The 14,796-nt window shown below is 41.0% G+C and overlaps 2 protein-coding genes across 13 annotated transcripts in view; one reads left to right on the top strand and one right to left on the bottom strand.

The window, feature by feature from the left end:
- Positions 1–14,796, bottom strand: part of LOC126934205 (cytochrome c oxidase subunit 7A-related protein, mitochondrial) — a 723,522-nt gene that overhangs the window by 385,417 nt on the left and 323,309 nt on the right. The window contains exon 1 of one of the 4 annotated variants that reach the window (XM_050754813.1): positions 12,648–12,651. The exons of the other annotated variants lie outside the window; for them this stretch is intronic. The gene's annotated coding sequence lies outside the window, so the exon portion shown is untranslated. Of the gene's footprint in view, positions 1–12,647; positions 12,652–14,796 lie in introns of those variants that run through there. 4 annotated transcript variants of the gene reach the window in all.
- The window catches only part of MTA3 (metastasis associated 1 family member 3), a 255,898-nt gene that overhangs the window by 215,253 nt on the left and 25,849 nt on the right, over positions 1–14,796 (top strand). For all 9 annotated transcript variants that reach the window (XM_050754798.1, XM_050754792.1, XM_050754791.1 and 6 more), the window contains 2 exons: positions 5,547–5,633; positions 9,723–9,869. In XM_050754798.1, the coding sequence (XP_050610755.1) occupies positions 5,547–5,633; positions 9,723–9,869 (234 nt within the window). The remainder of the gene's footprint in view (positions 1–5,546; positions 5,634–9,722; positions 9,870–14,796) is intronic.

The following is a 14,796-nucleotide window of genomic DNA, read 5'->3' as shown; positions in this document are numbered from 1 at the left end:
AACATACTGTCTATACTGCTCTGTCCCTTGCTTTTTACTTAACATACCATGCCACTGCATTAAGAACTGCCTCCTTTTTGTGTCAGCTGCATAATCTATTTTGTTGTACTATACCTAGTTCCCTATTAAAAGCTTTTAAGTTATTTTCAGTCATTTTCTATCATAAATAATGTTGCAACAAATGTCCTTATGCAGATATCATTTCATACTGATGGATAAAATGGGAATGTGCCTTACAAGATAGCTCCCTAAAAGTTAAAGTTGGGACCAAGGAGCATACATTTTGAATTTTGGTGTAGTTTTATTGCCGTTAGAAAAACTGCAATTCACAGTCCCACTCACAATGTCTAGACAATTCCTATTTCTCTAGAACTTTGCTGGCAGTGTTACCCATCTTTGAAACCCGTGACTAGTTGACAGATGACATGTTATATTAGCTTGCATTTCTCGTTTTGGATGAGATAGAAATCTTTGCTTGTATTTGAAAACCATTTATCTCCTTTTCTGTCAACTGTTTTTCCCCTGGCCAGTTTTCTATTGGTGGTATTACTGACTTGTGGGAACTTTTTATATTTTAACAAAGTTAGTTTTTAATCTGTGATATGTGATACAAATAGTTCCCCGTTTTCTCTTTGACTTTGTTTATGATGTATTTGCCAAGCAGATTTTTTTTTAAAAAGACATATTAATACTTGAATTTATTTAAAAAATCGGTTTTGTGGCTTCTTTAAAAATACCTTTCCAGTTCTAGAAGCAAACTCTACTGATAGTTTTATCTTGACAGGGGTCTTGAATGCACATGTGGGATATTTTTGTGAATTCTGTGTGTATATTGCAGGGTTTCTATCTCACTGCCCCCAGTATTTCCAAAACATTACAGAAAAATAAGCATGATTTTCAACAAAAGTAATAGTGTATTTCTTTTCTTTTCTTTTTTTGAGACGGAGTTTTGCTCTTGTGGCCCAGGTTGGAGTGCAATGGCAAGATCTCCGCTCCCCTCAGACTCCTGCTCCCAGGTTCAAGCCATTCTCCTGCCTCAGCCTCCCAAGTAGCTGGGATTACAGGCATGCCCTGCGCCACAATGGCCAGCTACTTCTGTATTTTTAGTAGAGACAAGGTTTCTCTATGTTGGTCAGGCTGGTCTCGAACTCCCAACCTCAGGTGATCCGCCCACCTTGGCCTCCCAAACTGCTGGGATTACAGGCATGAGCCACCGCACCCGGCATAATAATGTATTTCTAGGTTAACCCCAAGGAAATATAGATGATCCTCTAGGACAGTGGTCCCCAACCTTTTTGGCACCAGGGACCGGTTTCATGGAAGACAATTTTTTCACAAACTGGGTGGTGGGGGCGGGGACGGTTTTGGGATGAAACTGTTCCAACTTCGATCATCAGGCATTAGTTAGAATCTCATAAGGAGAAGGCAACCTAGATCCCTCGAGTGGTGGTTCACAATAGGGTTTGCGCTCCTGTGAGAATCTAATGCTGCTGACCTGACAGGAGGCGGAGCTCAGGCAGTATTGCTCACCTGTTGTCCCAACCGGTTCCTGACTTGCTACCACTAGTACTGGTCTGAGGCCTGGGGCTTGGGGACCCCTGCTCTAGGAAACTAAAGACGTATTCCTTGTGACCAGTCAAGTGACCTGAGTGAGATACAGATGTTCTCTCTGGACAGGTTTTGATTCCTTCTGGGTTCTTTGGGCATTTCTCAGATTGCTTTCATTATCTGTGCAGTTCAAATGTGTATCTCCATGTTGAAGTGGAGTTAGGTGAGTAGTTTGGGAGCAAGGACTGGCTGACAAGTGGCACCACTGTTGGCCTGGCATTGAGTGCAGCCCAGCATTCATTCTAACCAACTTAAGTGTGGGCCAGACAATCCTGCTTATGGCTATTTCCTCAGGGCCAACCGTATTTTTCCTACTGAATGGCTACAACTTTTCTTATGTTGAAGAGTGACTAAGGCAGTCCTAGAATCTTTTCACTGTAATTTTTTCACAGTTGAGACATAATTCTTGCCACCAACTACTTTTTTTTTTTTCTTTTGAGACAGGGTCTTGTTCTGTCACCCAGCCTGGAGTGCAGTGGCGTGATCATGGCTCACTATAGCCTCTTAACTCAAGGGATCCTCCCTCCTCCTCCTCTTGAGTAGCTGGAACTTTCTATAAAATATAATGAGGATTAGTGAAATATGCATCTTTCTAAAAAGCTTTGATCTCCCGCTCAGAGATACCCTGTAATGCAAATTGTCACTTGGAACATCACATAATTAATCCTACTATTTTTAATGAGAAATTAGAAGCAAATATAGTTTAAAATGAAACGTCTTTGGGAATTGTGTTGATGACCTCTCTGATGGATTTGTTGATAAGAGCCATCAATGTCTATCAATTGCTGCCATATTGGCAGTTTTCCTTTGGGCCGTATAGACTGGAATAAAAAGCAAATCTTATTACTAGTAATACGGTGATTGCCTTTGTCAAGACATTGAGGAAATAACCAAGATGACTCATTCCAGCTTTATTTTATTAATAGAGAAGAAAGAAAAATTTGTCTTGTCCTCATCCCAAATATAGCTTGAATTTCAGGTGAATCAGTAGTATTAGCAAGAAATTATGTAGTGTTAACTCAGTGGTTTGGCAGGCATTTGATCCTTACAGGGTTTGGGTTGCTTTCTAGTGTTTATTTAGATTACTCTTCCACAATATGTTCATTATATTTCCACCTGTATCTTCACTACTATTCTACATTAGGTGAAAAGCTTCATAGTTTAGTAATTTATTTTTTCTCATGGAAATCAACTGAATAGGAAGAAAAGAAATTGGATCATTTATACTTGTCAGTGGTTGCATAATAATTAGCCGATATCTAGGGGCTATATATTCAGATTCCTGATTGTTTTAGGCTCTCTGCAGTATGTGCTTTGTCTATTTTAATGTTTTTGAACTTATTTTTTAACGTTTAAGTTCAGGGGTACATGTGCAGGTTTGTTATATAGGTAAACTTGTGTCAAGGGAGTTTGTTGTACAGATTATTTCGTCATCCAATTATTAAGCCTAGTACCCATTAGTTATTCTTCCTGATCCTCTTCCTCCTCTCACCCTCCACCCTCCAATAGGCCCCAGTGTCTGTTGCTCCCCTCTGTGCGTCCAGAAGTTCTCATCATTTAGCTCCGACTTATAAGTACGAACATGCAGTATTTGGTTTTCTGTTACTGTATTAGTTTGCTAAGGATAGTGACCTCCAGCTCCATCCATGTTCCTGCAAAGGACATGATATCATTCTTTTTTTCTGGCTGCATAGTGTTCCATGGTGTACATGTACCACATTTTCTTTATTCAGTCTATCATTGATGGATATTTAGGTTGATTCCATGTCTTCACTATTGTGAGTAGTGTTGCAGTGAACATATAGATGCATGTGTCTTTATGATAGAATGATTTATATTCCTTTGGGTTGGGTGATAGTTCTGTTTTCAGCTCTTTGAGGAATCACCACACTGTTTTCCACATGGTTGAACTAATTTACACTCCCATCAACTGTGTATAGCATTTCTTTTTCTCCGCAACCTCTGTTTTCTCTGCCATCATCTGTTATTTTTTGACTTTTTAATGATAGCCATTCTCACTAGTGTGAGATGGTATCTCATTGTGTTTTTTTTTAACCACAACGAGAATTTTTTTTTAATGCTCTTTTGCCATCTTCTGTTTAATAATTTTCCAAACAGTTTGTTTTGTGAAAGGGCTAGAGCTCATAAAAACTTAATTTTTATTTAAAATTATTTGAAGTTCCAGACTTGCACATTTTAACTCTAGTAGAGCAAATAATTCCTATGGATATCAAAGGAAATTCCGTATGTGTATGCCCAGAAATGTCTCCGTTTGCAAAAGGAAAAATTCTTCAGTAAATCAGAAAACCTGTAGGACATTTTTGTCAAATATTTGAAGGTGGGGAAAAGGCATAAACAGTAGAATCAAACAAGTTTAAGTGATCCGTTAATATTTATGACAATATTAAAGTATTTCAGTACACGTTTTGTCCCTTTGTCTTGCACATCTGCTCTTCCAAATGACAACTAATTAAAACACAGAATGTTTGTATTGTATGCTTTAATTTTATTTGTCTGAAAGTGTCTTACAATAGGGTATAATGAGCATCATGAAAACTTTGATTAGCTAATACCCATCCTCACAGTTTCTTATTATTCTGACTGTTGGATGAAATACTCTGCACACAGGTAGCCTTTTAAATCTCAGCACCAATGACATAGCTTGATCAGGGGTAGAAAACCAGTGATAAAACCAAATGGCCCATTATTACTCTTGCAAATCCCTAGTCTAACAATTGAGTTTCGCCAAGATGAGTTAAGCCTTCACGTGGGGATGGGATGGCCAAGTATGGCCCACCTAGGTCAGAGATGGCCAAGTTTGTTGCCTTTAGCAGCTGTCATTTATCTTCCATGTCAAATCAATCTTACATTAAGACTGATTCCACCTTGCACTTTACAGCCATTATTTCTGCTATAATACAGAAATGCCATGGCTAGAAATGAAGCATATTTCTGAGATGGGCACACGCAATAAAAAAGCGTGAGTGTGTTGGATGTGCATTAGCTATACCCATGTGGGGCTTTAAAGTGCGTGTTTTCTATATTGCTCTGGTACCTTTTTTTTCTTTTGCTTTATTTCTCAGGGGTTAATGAGTTGTTTTGGTAGCCCATGAAAACATCACATGGTTATTGTAGGCATGACCTAGATAATGGTGGTAATGTCGTTGAAGAGTGCTGTCTGTATCTCTTGCATGTAAATTGTTATTATTATTATTATTGAGATGGAGTTTCGCTCTTGTTGCCCAGGCTGGAGTGCAGTGGCGCGATCTTGGCTCACCGCAACGTCCACCTCCTGGGTTCAAGCAATTCTCCTGCCTCAGCCTCCCAAGTAGCTGGGATTACAGGCATGTGCCACCATGCCCAGCTAATTTTGTGTTTTAGTAGAGATGGGGTTTCTCCATGTTGGTCAGGCTGGTCTCGAACTCCCAACCTCAAGTGATCCACCCACCTTGGCCTCCCAAAGTGCTGGGATTACAGGCGTGAGCAGGTGGGCAGATCACAAGGTTAGAAGTTCGAGACCAGCCTGACCAACATGGTGAAACCCTGTCTCTACTAAAAACACAAAAATTAGCCCCTCATGGTGATGCTTACCTGTAATCCCAGCTACTCAAAAGGCTGAGGCAGGAGAATTGCTTGAACCCGGGAGGTGGAGGTTGCAGTGAGCTGAGACCACGCTGTTGCACTCCAGCCTGGGTGGCAGAGCGAGACTCCGTCTCAAAATACTACTACTAAAAATTACATGTTATTTTATATAAATCCCATTTAGAAATTGGGAACCAGAACTAGAAACCATTTTCTCAGGCCCAAAAGGAAATTATGTGGGAATCTGGTGGCTATTTTGTATTGTTTTCTACTTGTACCTTTATTTCTGTGGTGCGTGTAGTCTGGCTAGAGAAATCTGTTTCATTGGTTATCTCCATGTTTCTTTCTCTCCTCAGATGCAGACAGACATGCTGAACTATCCGGAAGTCCACTGAAAAGCAAAAGCACTAGGAAACCTTTGGCATGTATCATTGGGTATTTAGGTGGGTATTTTCTAATAGAGGAAAATTTCAAAGAGCAATTTCTGAATATTATAGGTATTTGGCCGTTCTAAATGACATACCTAAACTAATTCAGGCCCTTCAAATAGCTGGAATTGGATACCTTTATCTATATAGTCAGTTTATTTTGTTTCAGAAACTTTTATTACCAACACACACAACACACACACACACAGAGTTATGGTATATGTTTACTTTTTCCAAAAAGCCATCAAATAAAAATGTAATGTATATTCATTCATAAATAAGTGAAAAAGAAAATAAAAAGCATTCAATTAGTACTTACGATGAACAGTCTTAAGATTCTTCTTCAGATCCTTCCCCTGTTTCTAACTCACCTCACCTCTTTTTAAATAGAGAATTTATTTACTTATTAAAATGAGATCAAACTGGTTTATAACTTAAAATAATTATTGGTTTTAATTTTTTATTTTATTTGTTTTTTGTAGAGACAGGGTCTCGCTATGTTGCCCAAGCTAGTCTCAAACTCCTGGCCTCAAGCAATCTTCCTGCCTTGACTTCCCAAAGTGCTGGGATTACAGATGTGAGCCACTGTGCCAAGCCTAAAATATTTATAGTTTGGTGTGCTTAAGGCGACTTTGAAGAGGAGGCATTTGTATTGCTTTCTGGTTTTTATCATGCCGTCTGACTTGGCAATCTCCAAAGATGATGGCTCCATTTTTATGTTGAAATATCACAATTAAGAATAGTATAAAAAATTACTATGCAATAATCTTTTTGTTTAAACAAAGTTTTAAGAGAACTTACAAAATAATGGTTTTCCACATACCTAGAAGCAAGAATGGCTTGTTTTTGTGCTTCTTATAGTTATTTTTCAGTAAAGTGAAATATGTACTCAGAGTTGCTTTGACAGAAAGATTTATAATTAAGAAATGTTCAGACTGCAGACATCAACTCTTTTAAAAATCAATTGAATTTGGTATATTATCTAGTCCTTACCTGAATGTTCCAGGAGTCAGAGGCTCAAAGCTTCTTCTTTGATATTACTCTACTATCTTATTTCTTGCTTTCTTTCTTTCCTTCTTTCTTTCTTTCTTTTTTTTTTTTTTTTTTTTTTTTTTGAGACGGAATCTCACTCTGTTGCCCAGGCTGGAGTGCAGTGGTGCAATCTCGGTCACTGCAAGCTCCACCTCCTGGGTTCACACCATTCTGCTGCCTCAGCCTCCTGAATAGCTGGGACTACAGGCACCCACCACCACACCCAGCTAATTTTTGTATTTTTAGTAGAGACGAGGTTTCACCTTGTTAGGATGGTCTTGATCTCCTGACCTCATGATCCACCCGCCTCAGCCTCCCAATGTGCTGGGATTACAGGCATGAGCCACCGCGCCCAGCCATTTCTTGCTTTATTTTTCAGGGGTTAAAGAGTTGTTTTGATATCCCCTGAAAATGTCACATGGTTATTGTAGGCATGACCTAGGTAATGGTGGTAATGTCCTTGAAGAGTGCTGTCTGTATTCCCTGGCAGAACTGACTCCTAGATGCCCCTTCCCACCTTGCATGGGAAAGTTTCTGATCACAAAAAAATAGAATAGGCCAGGCATGGTGGCTCATGCCTGTAATCTCAGCACTTTGAGAGGCAGGCAGATTGCTTGATTCCAAGAGTTTGAGCCTAGGCAACATAGCAAAACCCTGTCTCTACCAAAAATACAAATATTAGGCAGGCATGGTGGTGCATGCCTGTGGTCCCAACTACTCAGGAGGCTGAGGTGGGAGGATCAATCGCTTGAGCCCAGGAGGCAGAGGTTACAGTGAGTTGAGATTGTGCCACCACACTCCAGCCCAAGCGACCAGTTGAGACCCTGTCTCAAAAAAAAAAAAAAAAGAAAAGAAAAAAGAATATAACATTATTAGCCTTTCCATGAATAATTGTGTGCTCCTACTGTGGGTAAATTGGTCTCTATATCTGCCAGATAGGCCCACACTGTGCTGTTCTTACTAGCTGAACCACATCCCTACACAATATATTTATGAGTATTTATATGTTGAAAACACTGTACTAAGTGATTTGGGAAACACCAAGATGGGTAAGACCTTGCCCTCAAAATTCTTAGTGTAGTGGGGAAGCAAGCAGGTAAGAAGAATAAAACAAAGGATTAGATCCTATAAAAGAATTATAGGTAATATGTGTTGGGCACTTGGAGGAAGGACTGTTTTTTTCTTTTTTTCTTTTTTCTTTTTTTTTTTTTTTATTTGAGATAGAGTCTCACTCTGTCACCCAGGCTGAAGTACAATGTCTCCATCTCGGCTCACTGCAACGTCCACCTCTCAGGCTCAGGTGATCCTCCCACTTCAGCCTCCTGAATGACTGGGACTACAGGTGTGCACCACCACACCTCGCTAATTTGTAAAAATTTTTGTAGAGATGGGGTTTCACCATGTTGCTCAGGCTGGTCTCGAACCTCTGGACTCATGCAGTCTGCCTACCTTGGCCTCCCAAAGTACTGGGATTACCAGAGTGAGCCACTGCACCTGGCCAACCAGGGAATTTTTTCTAATGAGTGTTAGGGCAGCCTACCTGAAGAAAGTAATAGTTAATTTCAGACTTAAAAGATACTTAGAATTCAAATAGAAAAATAGGAAAAGGCCGGGCGCGGTGGCTCAAGCCTGTAATCCTAGCACTTTGGGAGGCCGAGACGGGCAGATCACGAGGTCAGGAGATCGAGACCATCTATCTCGATGGTCTCGAGACGAGAAGAGATGGAAACCCCGTCTCTACTAAAAAATACAAAAAACTAGCTGGGCGACGTGGCGGGCGCCTGTAGTCCCAGCTACTCGGGAGGCTGAGGCAGGAGAATGGCGTGAACCCGGGAGGCGGAGCTTGCAGTGAGCTGAGATTGCGCCACTGCACTCCAGCCTGGGCGACAGAGCGAGACTCCGTCTCAAAAAAAAAAAAAAGAAAAGAAAAATAGGAAAAGCATATTCTCTTCCCTCATAAGGCCAAGAGAACCAGATGAACAAAGGTTTCAGTGAGTCCAAGGACTTGAAAGCAGCTTGTCTGGTGTGGATGGAGCATAGGCTGTGGAGGTTAAATGAAACGCAAGGCTGGCAAACTTGTCATGTCATGTTGGAGAAAAAAAAAATCACTTTTTTGGGTGGCAGTATTCAAGCCATTTCTAAATTTTGGCAAATGTGGGGACTTTGACCAGAGATGTAGTAAGTCTAACAATTCCAACGGCTTTTCCTAAATTCCAGTAAATAAGGGCGATATCTCAGCCCTTACCTTCAGTGAAAGGGTGAGAAGACAGGATGGCTTGTGTGTAGTTGGCCAGCTGCATGATGACTCTGAGAATCGGTGAGCTGGTTAAGCTTTAGAAAAAGGCTGCCCAGCTTTAGTAGTAAACTGAGGTTCTTAAATCCAGTTCCTACAGTGTTACGGTTTCTGTCCATCCACAATAAGAGCAAGTAGTTCTGGGCTGTATGGCTAACAACAATATACTTTTGTTAAATGTGCATATGCCAGTTTTGTGATATATCCTTAGATAAAGCATTTCATCTACCTCTTGACTATTGGACTTTGGTTTCAAGTTTCATCTATATCAAAATGTTCTAGGCTGCGAGTAATTGATCCTGGTCCCATACTCTGTCTGGTTACAGAGCCAGAGGAGGAATCCTGTTTTTCAGAAAGCTCACATACCTGACATGGTGACTGGTTTGACAGAGCACAGAGGTGTTTTACCCTCCTCGCCCCAAGGCTACCTCTCCAGATAGCCTTTTGATGTCTAATATCTTGAGGAGTCAGATGCCTTATTCCCTTAGTAAATCACATGTTGTATGTGACCTTCTGAAGTGGCTTTTTGTTTTGTTTTTGCTTGTATTCACAACCCGAGGCTCAGAGCTCCAGCCAGCAGGGGAAAAACCAGCTTACTTGATAAGCAAAGCCATGGCAACACCACTTGAAGCTGACTCATTATGCAAGTCCTTGGCTGGCTCAGGAGGAACTGACTCTCAGCTCATTAAGTAATAAGATGTGTGCCTATTAGGCAATGTAAGTGCACATAGATTTTTAATATCATGTTCTGAATTGAGAAACCTTTTTCCCCCCATCAGAGATCCATCCTGCAAAGAAACCTAATGTAATTCGATCTACACCAAGCCTGCAAACCCCAACTACCAAGCGGATGCTAACAACTCCAAATCACACATCTCTGAGCATTCTGGGGAAAAGAAACTATAGTCATCACAATGGTCTGGATGGTATGTAAGCCCAGGAATTCTGGAGGCTGTTCTGACAGAGTGCCTCCACACTCAGGCATGTGTCTGCCACATCCAAGAATATATTATAAACATGTTCTTGTGCTCCATGATTGAAGTATGTGGTTGAGGAATAAGGGGGAATATGACCATATGCCACATTTTGCCAAGGGATAGTTCTCCATCCCATCGGGAGGTACCTATTTGCTCCCATCTCCTGTTAGGAGGCGTTTTTGGAGATGAAATCTGTATTTAGCAGATTGCTTCTGCTGGGTAATAATGTTCTTGTTGTGATGCGTACTCACTGCTCATTTAAGTTTTCTTGAGCAGAAGGGATTATTTTGCCTTATGTCTGAGACATCAGTGTTCTCTGGGGGTTCTTCAGTGTTCCATGGGTCATTCTGAATTTGGCATTTGTCACTTCTTTTACCTTATAAATGTTTTTAATTGCTCAAGAGTGCTACATGTCATGAAAGGAATTGCCTGGGTGATGTCCTAAATACAGAAATAATAATTTGCTTGAAATGGAAAATAGAAATATCACCTCTTATCCAAAGTACTTCTCTTGGGCTTGGCCATATAATGACTCTCCAGGTGGAATTGAATTATCTTCCCATTTGGACTATAAACACAACCATAATAAATCATCCAGGCAGTATATATTGTTCATTTCAGTAGTTCTGGACTTTGAAACTGTCTTTATTGTTTAAATGTTGGCATTTATTTATGAATAAAACTCTCTCCAGGCTTTTCATGCCTCTGGAACTCTAAATTCCTTACGTGACAGTAAATTATTTATAATGAGGCCCCAGAGCAAGGATGTGGAATAAACCTTCTAATAATAATTTCCTATGGTTGTTTTTCTCCGTTATGACTTTTGATGTTCATAATAATGTCAAAAATGTGTAAAACAGTGAGGGCGAGGAATTGAGTTTGCATTTATAGGTTATCAATGTGTTAAGATATGGTTTTCAATAATTTAACTACCCAGAAGTCTTACAGAAACACTTCCTTGCTAATGAGAACATTGGCCATCCTTGACACAATATGCCTGATGTCTAGACAGCGGAAGGAGTGTGTCAAAATGTGAAGATTGGATGTATTTCTTTTCAGCCTTTTCTTGCCCACAACCTTTAGATTCAGGCTTGAATGTAATCTAGAATCTCTCTTTTCCATTATACCACCTCCCTGGCCTTTCTAGGCATATAATCTTGCTATAGAAAGTATAAAGTAAGTCCTGAAACACACACACACACACACACACGTATATATTCTTTTCGGTAAAAAGACTGTCATTGTGGGCCAGGTCCGGTGGCTTATGTCTGTAATCCCAACACGTTGGGAGGCTGAGGCAGGAGGATCCTTTTTGTAGAGACAGGGTCTCTCTATGTTGTCCAGGCTGGTCTCTACAAAAAGTTTAAAAATTATCTAGTGGCACATGTCTGTAGTCCCAGCTACTAGGAGGATCGCTTGAGCCCAGGAGGTCGAGGCTACAGTGAGCTCTGATCATGCCACTGCACTCCAGCCAGGATGACAGAGACCCCATCACACAAACACACACACACACACACACACACACACACACACACACGACTGTCACTGTGACCGACGTTAGCATAGCAGGTTTCTGGTATCTTCTTTCACTCACACTCTGTGGTCATTCTGGATCCCAGTCCTGGCCTGCAATACCTCTTCTGTTGCCCTTTCCTCAGTATCACACACCTGTTTTTCTGGAATTTATTTAAAATGTCACGTTGTAGTGTTCCCTCTCTAGGGCTGCTTTGTTTCATTTCCCTCTGAAAGAGTGCTGCCACAGAGTCATTACTTCTCTGCTCTGAACAGAATAGCAGGGCACACAATGAATCCTTGGTTTTTTGTAGACAGGGACCTTCAGCCCTTTTGGGGGAAAGACCCATCTTATCTTCTGAAGAGACTTAGCTGCTGAAACACTTCCTTTTTTAAGACCCATTTGTATTTGCTCTCCTGTCATGGGATGGAGAAGAAGGCTGATGACATGTGCCTGGCACTGTGTTAACTCCCTTACTGAGTTCTCTCATTTAACTCACATGACAGGAAGTTCTGGGAGGTTAGGGAATTTGTTTTGTACATCATTGTATCTCTGTGCTTAGCATAGTACCTCGTACTTAGTAGATTCTCAATATTTATTAATTGTATAAATGGAAATGATTGAGAAAAATGAGACCTAGAGAAGTGAATTAAATTTTCCAAAGTTACCAGGCACTACAGAGACGAATTGAGATTCCCACTCAGATGTGACTGATTTCAGAATCTTCCCGTTTAACCACTGTTATGAATGAAATCGTGGCTCTCAAATGTGCTGTATTAGGTTCTATCAGCAAAGTAGAAACTACGTAAGTTATTTCAACAGCTAATTTCCTAAAAGAAATCAATATGATGGATATTGGAGGGCAGAATAAATCAACAGAGAACATGGGGCGGGGGCACAGGAAACAGCCACCATTCTCAGGGTTGGGAGAGCACAAGGAAGAAGCTGGGCTTATCACAACCCAGAAGCACAAGGAGGGCCTCAGAGCCAGAACCCAACCTGGAGGAGAGGGCACTGCCCTGCCAGTGCAGGTACCTCTCAGGAGGTGGGATGAGGTGGTTCTGGGACAAGCTGCTGCACCTACCTGGAGGCACACTGACAGGAACAGGACTGAGCAGGTCCTACCTCCCTGCTCCAGCATTGCAGGATCCCTCTAGCGCCCTGCTGGTGTGACACAGAGCCAGACAGCAAAGGAGACGTGTGCTTGTAGAGTACCCCCCAGCCCCAGCATCATGGAGCTGAGAAACCAGGGTGTAACAGAGGCACACGTGTTAGAAAGTTCTTGCTTACAAATGGACCTTTTCATTGGGATAATGGGCCTGTTTCCTATTTCCACAGGGTATAGGATCCTGATTAATCAGAGTTTCCAAGATGAACTCAAAGTACTGGAAATAATGTTCTACTAATAATTTTCATGAGATAGTTATTACCATCATATACTGAAATAGATAGATACAAACTCATGGGAAAGCCTTGTTCTGTGTGATCCAATAATAAAATCAATTAGCATTGCTACTTAATTATCAGCGTGTCAGACAGATGAGCATACCAAACAGAATGTTATGGGCAGAAGAAATTGAATTGGAAACAAAACCTGGGGCTGCTGAGATGTTTAGGCCTCTTAGTTTTAGGGCTGCCTGCCCACTTCAGTGGCTTGCCTCCTCCACTCACCCTCTACCTTTGCATTGCAGGTTCTTGATGATGGGAAAGGAGTCTGTGAATTTGGGCCAGCAGAAAGGATTTTGCTTGGCATTAAAAAAAAAAAGAGGGACAGCTTCTTATTTCCTCTCCGAAAATCACTGTCTTTCCTGGCCCTGATAGAGACCTTTTAAAGAAAGGCCTTGGTATGGACTGGGTGCAGATAGTCAGAACTCTGTATGCTCTATTAAGGAAACTCCAGGGCCACACACAGGCCCTGTGACCAATCTAATAGAACCTAAACTCCAAAGGTGAAGATGAAATATATATACATAGGGGGAGTGGTGGCTTGCACTGGTAATCCCAGCTACTCTGGAGGCCGAAGCGGGAGGCTCACTTGAGCCCAGAATTTGAGACCAGCCTAGGCAACATAGTGAGACCCCAACTCTAAAAAAATTTTTGTTTTAAATTAGCTGGGTGTAGTGGCATGCATCTACAGTTCTAGCTACTTGCGGGCAGGGCTGAGGCAGAAGGATTGCTTGAGCCCGGAGGTCGAGGCTGCAGTGAGCTATGATTGTATCACTGCACTCCAGCCTGGGTTACAGAGTGAGATCCTGTCTCTTAAAAAAAAAAAAAAAAAGGAAAGAAAGAAAGAAATCTGCATACACAAGAAGCCTCAGTGCTCAGTGCAGGGAGTCAGTAATGATAGAAAGAATAAAGGTTCAAAATTAGAGATCTGCACAGTGCCTTGCCAGTCTCTCTATACTTCAACCTTTCTCCGTAGGATGTTGGTCCAGCAGTGTGCCGTATGCTGTCATTGTGGTTTCCAGTCCCATCTCCTCCATTTCCTCCACTGTGGACATTTTTACTGCTAGCAAACCAGGTATCACCTACTATGTTTGCCCTACTTGGTTAACTCCAAGTGGCTGTGAGTAGGTGAGGGCCTAGGCCAGCAGGGATAGAAGAGCCATTACTGGAAAACCTTTCCATGTCAGAAAACCCCGAAGAGAGGGCAGCAGGGGAGACAGAACTTGTCTGTGCCATGGGGGGAAAAAGGGGAATCTGAGTGTTTGGAATCAGATAGGATTAATTCCTTACTCCTCTGATTGCTTCTTGTGTGACCTTGGGTGATTCACATGGTTTTTTTTGTATGAGTTTTCTCCTCTATAGATCTGTAGAATACAGATGACATTTGCCTTACAGAATTGATCTTATGATTGAAAATTTTCATGTACTTTATTTTTTTATTTTTAATTTTTTGTGGATACATAGTAGATGTGTGTATTTATGGGATACATGAAATATTTTGATACAGGCATGTAATGCTTAATAATCACATGAGGGTAAATGGGTTATCCATCACCTAAAGCAGTTATTCTTTCTTTGTGTCTCAGACAGTGCAATTTTACTCTTTTAGTTATTTTTAAATGTACAATAAATTATTGTTGCTATAGTCACCCTGTTAGCTATCAAATACATCTTATTCATTCTAACTATATTTTCGTACCCATTATCATACCCCCCACCACTATCCTTGCTAGCTTCTGATAACCACCATTCTACTGTCTATCTCCATGAGTTCAATTATTTTAATTTTTAGTACAAGTAAGTGAGAATGCACAGTTTGTCTTTCTGTGCATGTCTTATTTCACTTAACGTAATGTCCTCCAGCTTCATCCGTGTTGTTGCAAATGACAGGATTTCATTCTTTTTTGTCTGAATAGT

This window comes from Macaca thibetana, chromosome 13 (assembly GCF_024542745.1).
Source record: "Macaca thibetana thibetana isolate TM-01 chromosome 13, ASM2454274v1, whole genome shotgun sequence".
NCBI classification, from domain to species: Eukaryota; Metazoa; Chordata; class Mammalia; order Primates; family Cercopithecidae; genus Macaca; species Macaca thibetana.
The sequence above is the reverse complement of the archived record's forward strand: the minus strand, read 5'-3'. Positions and strand labels throughout refer to the sequence as shown.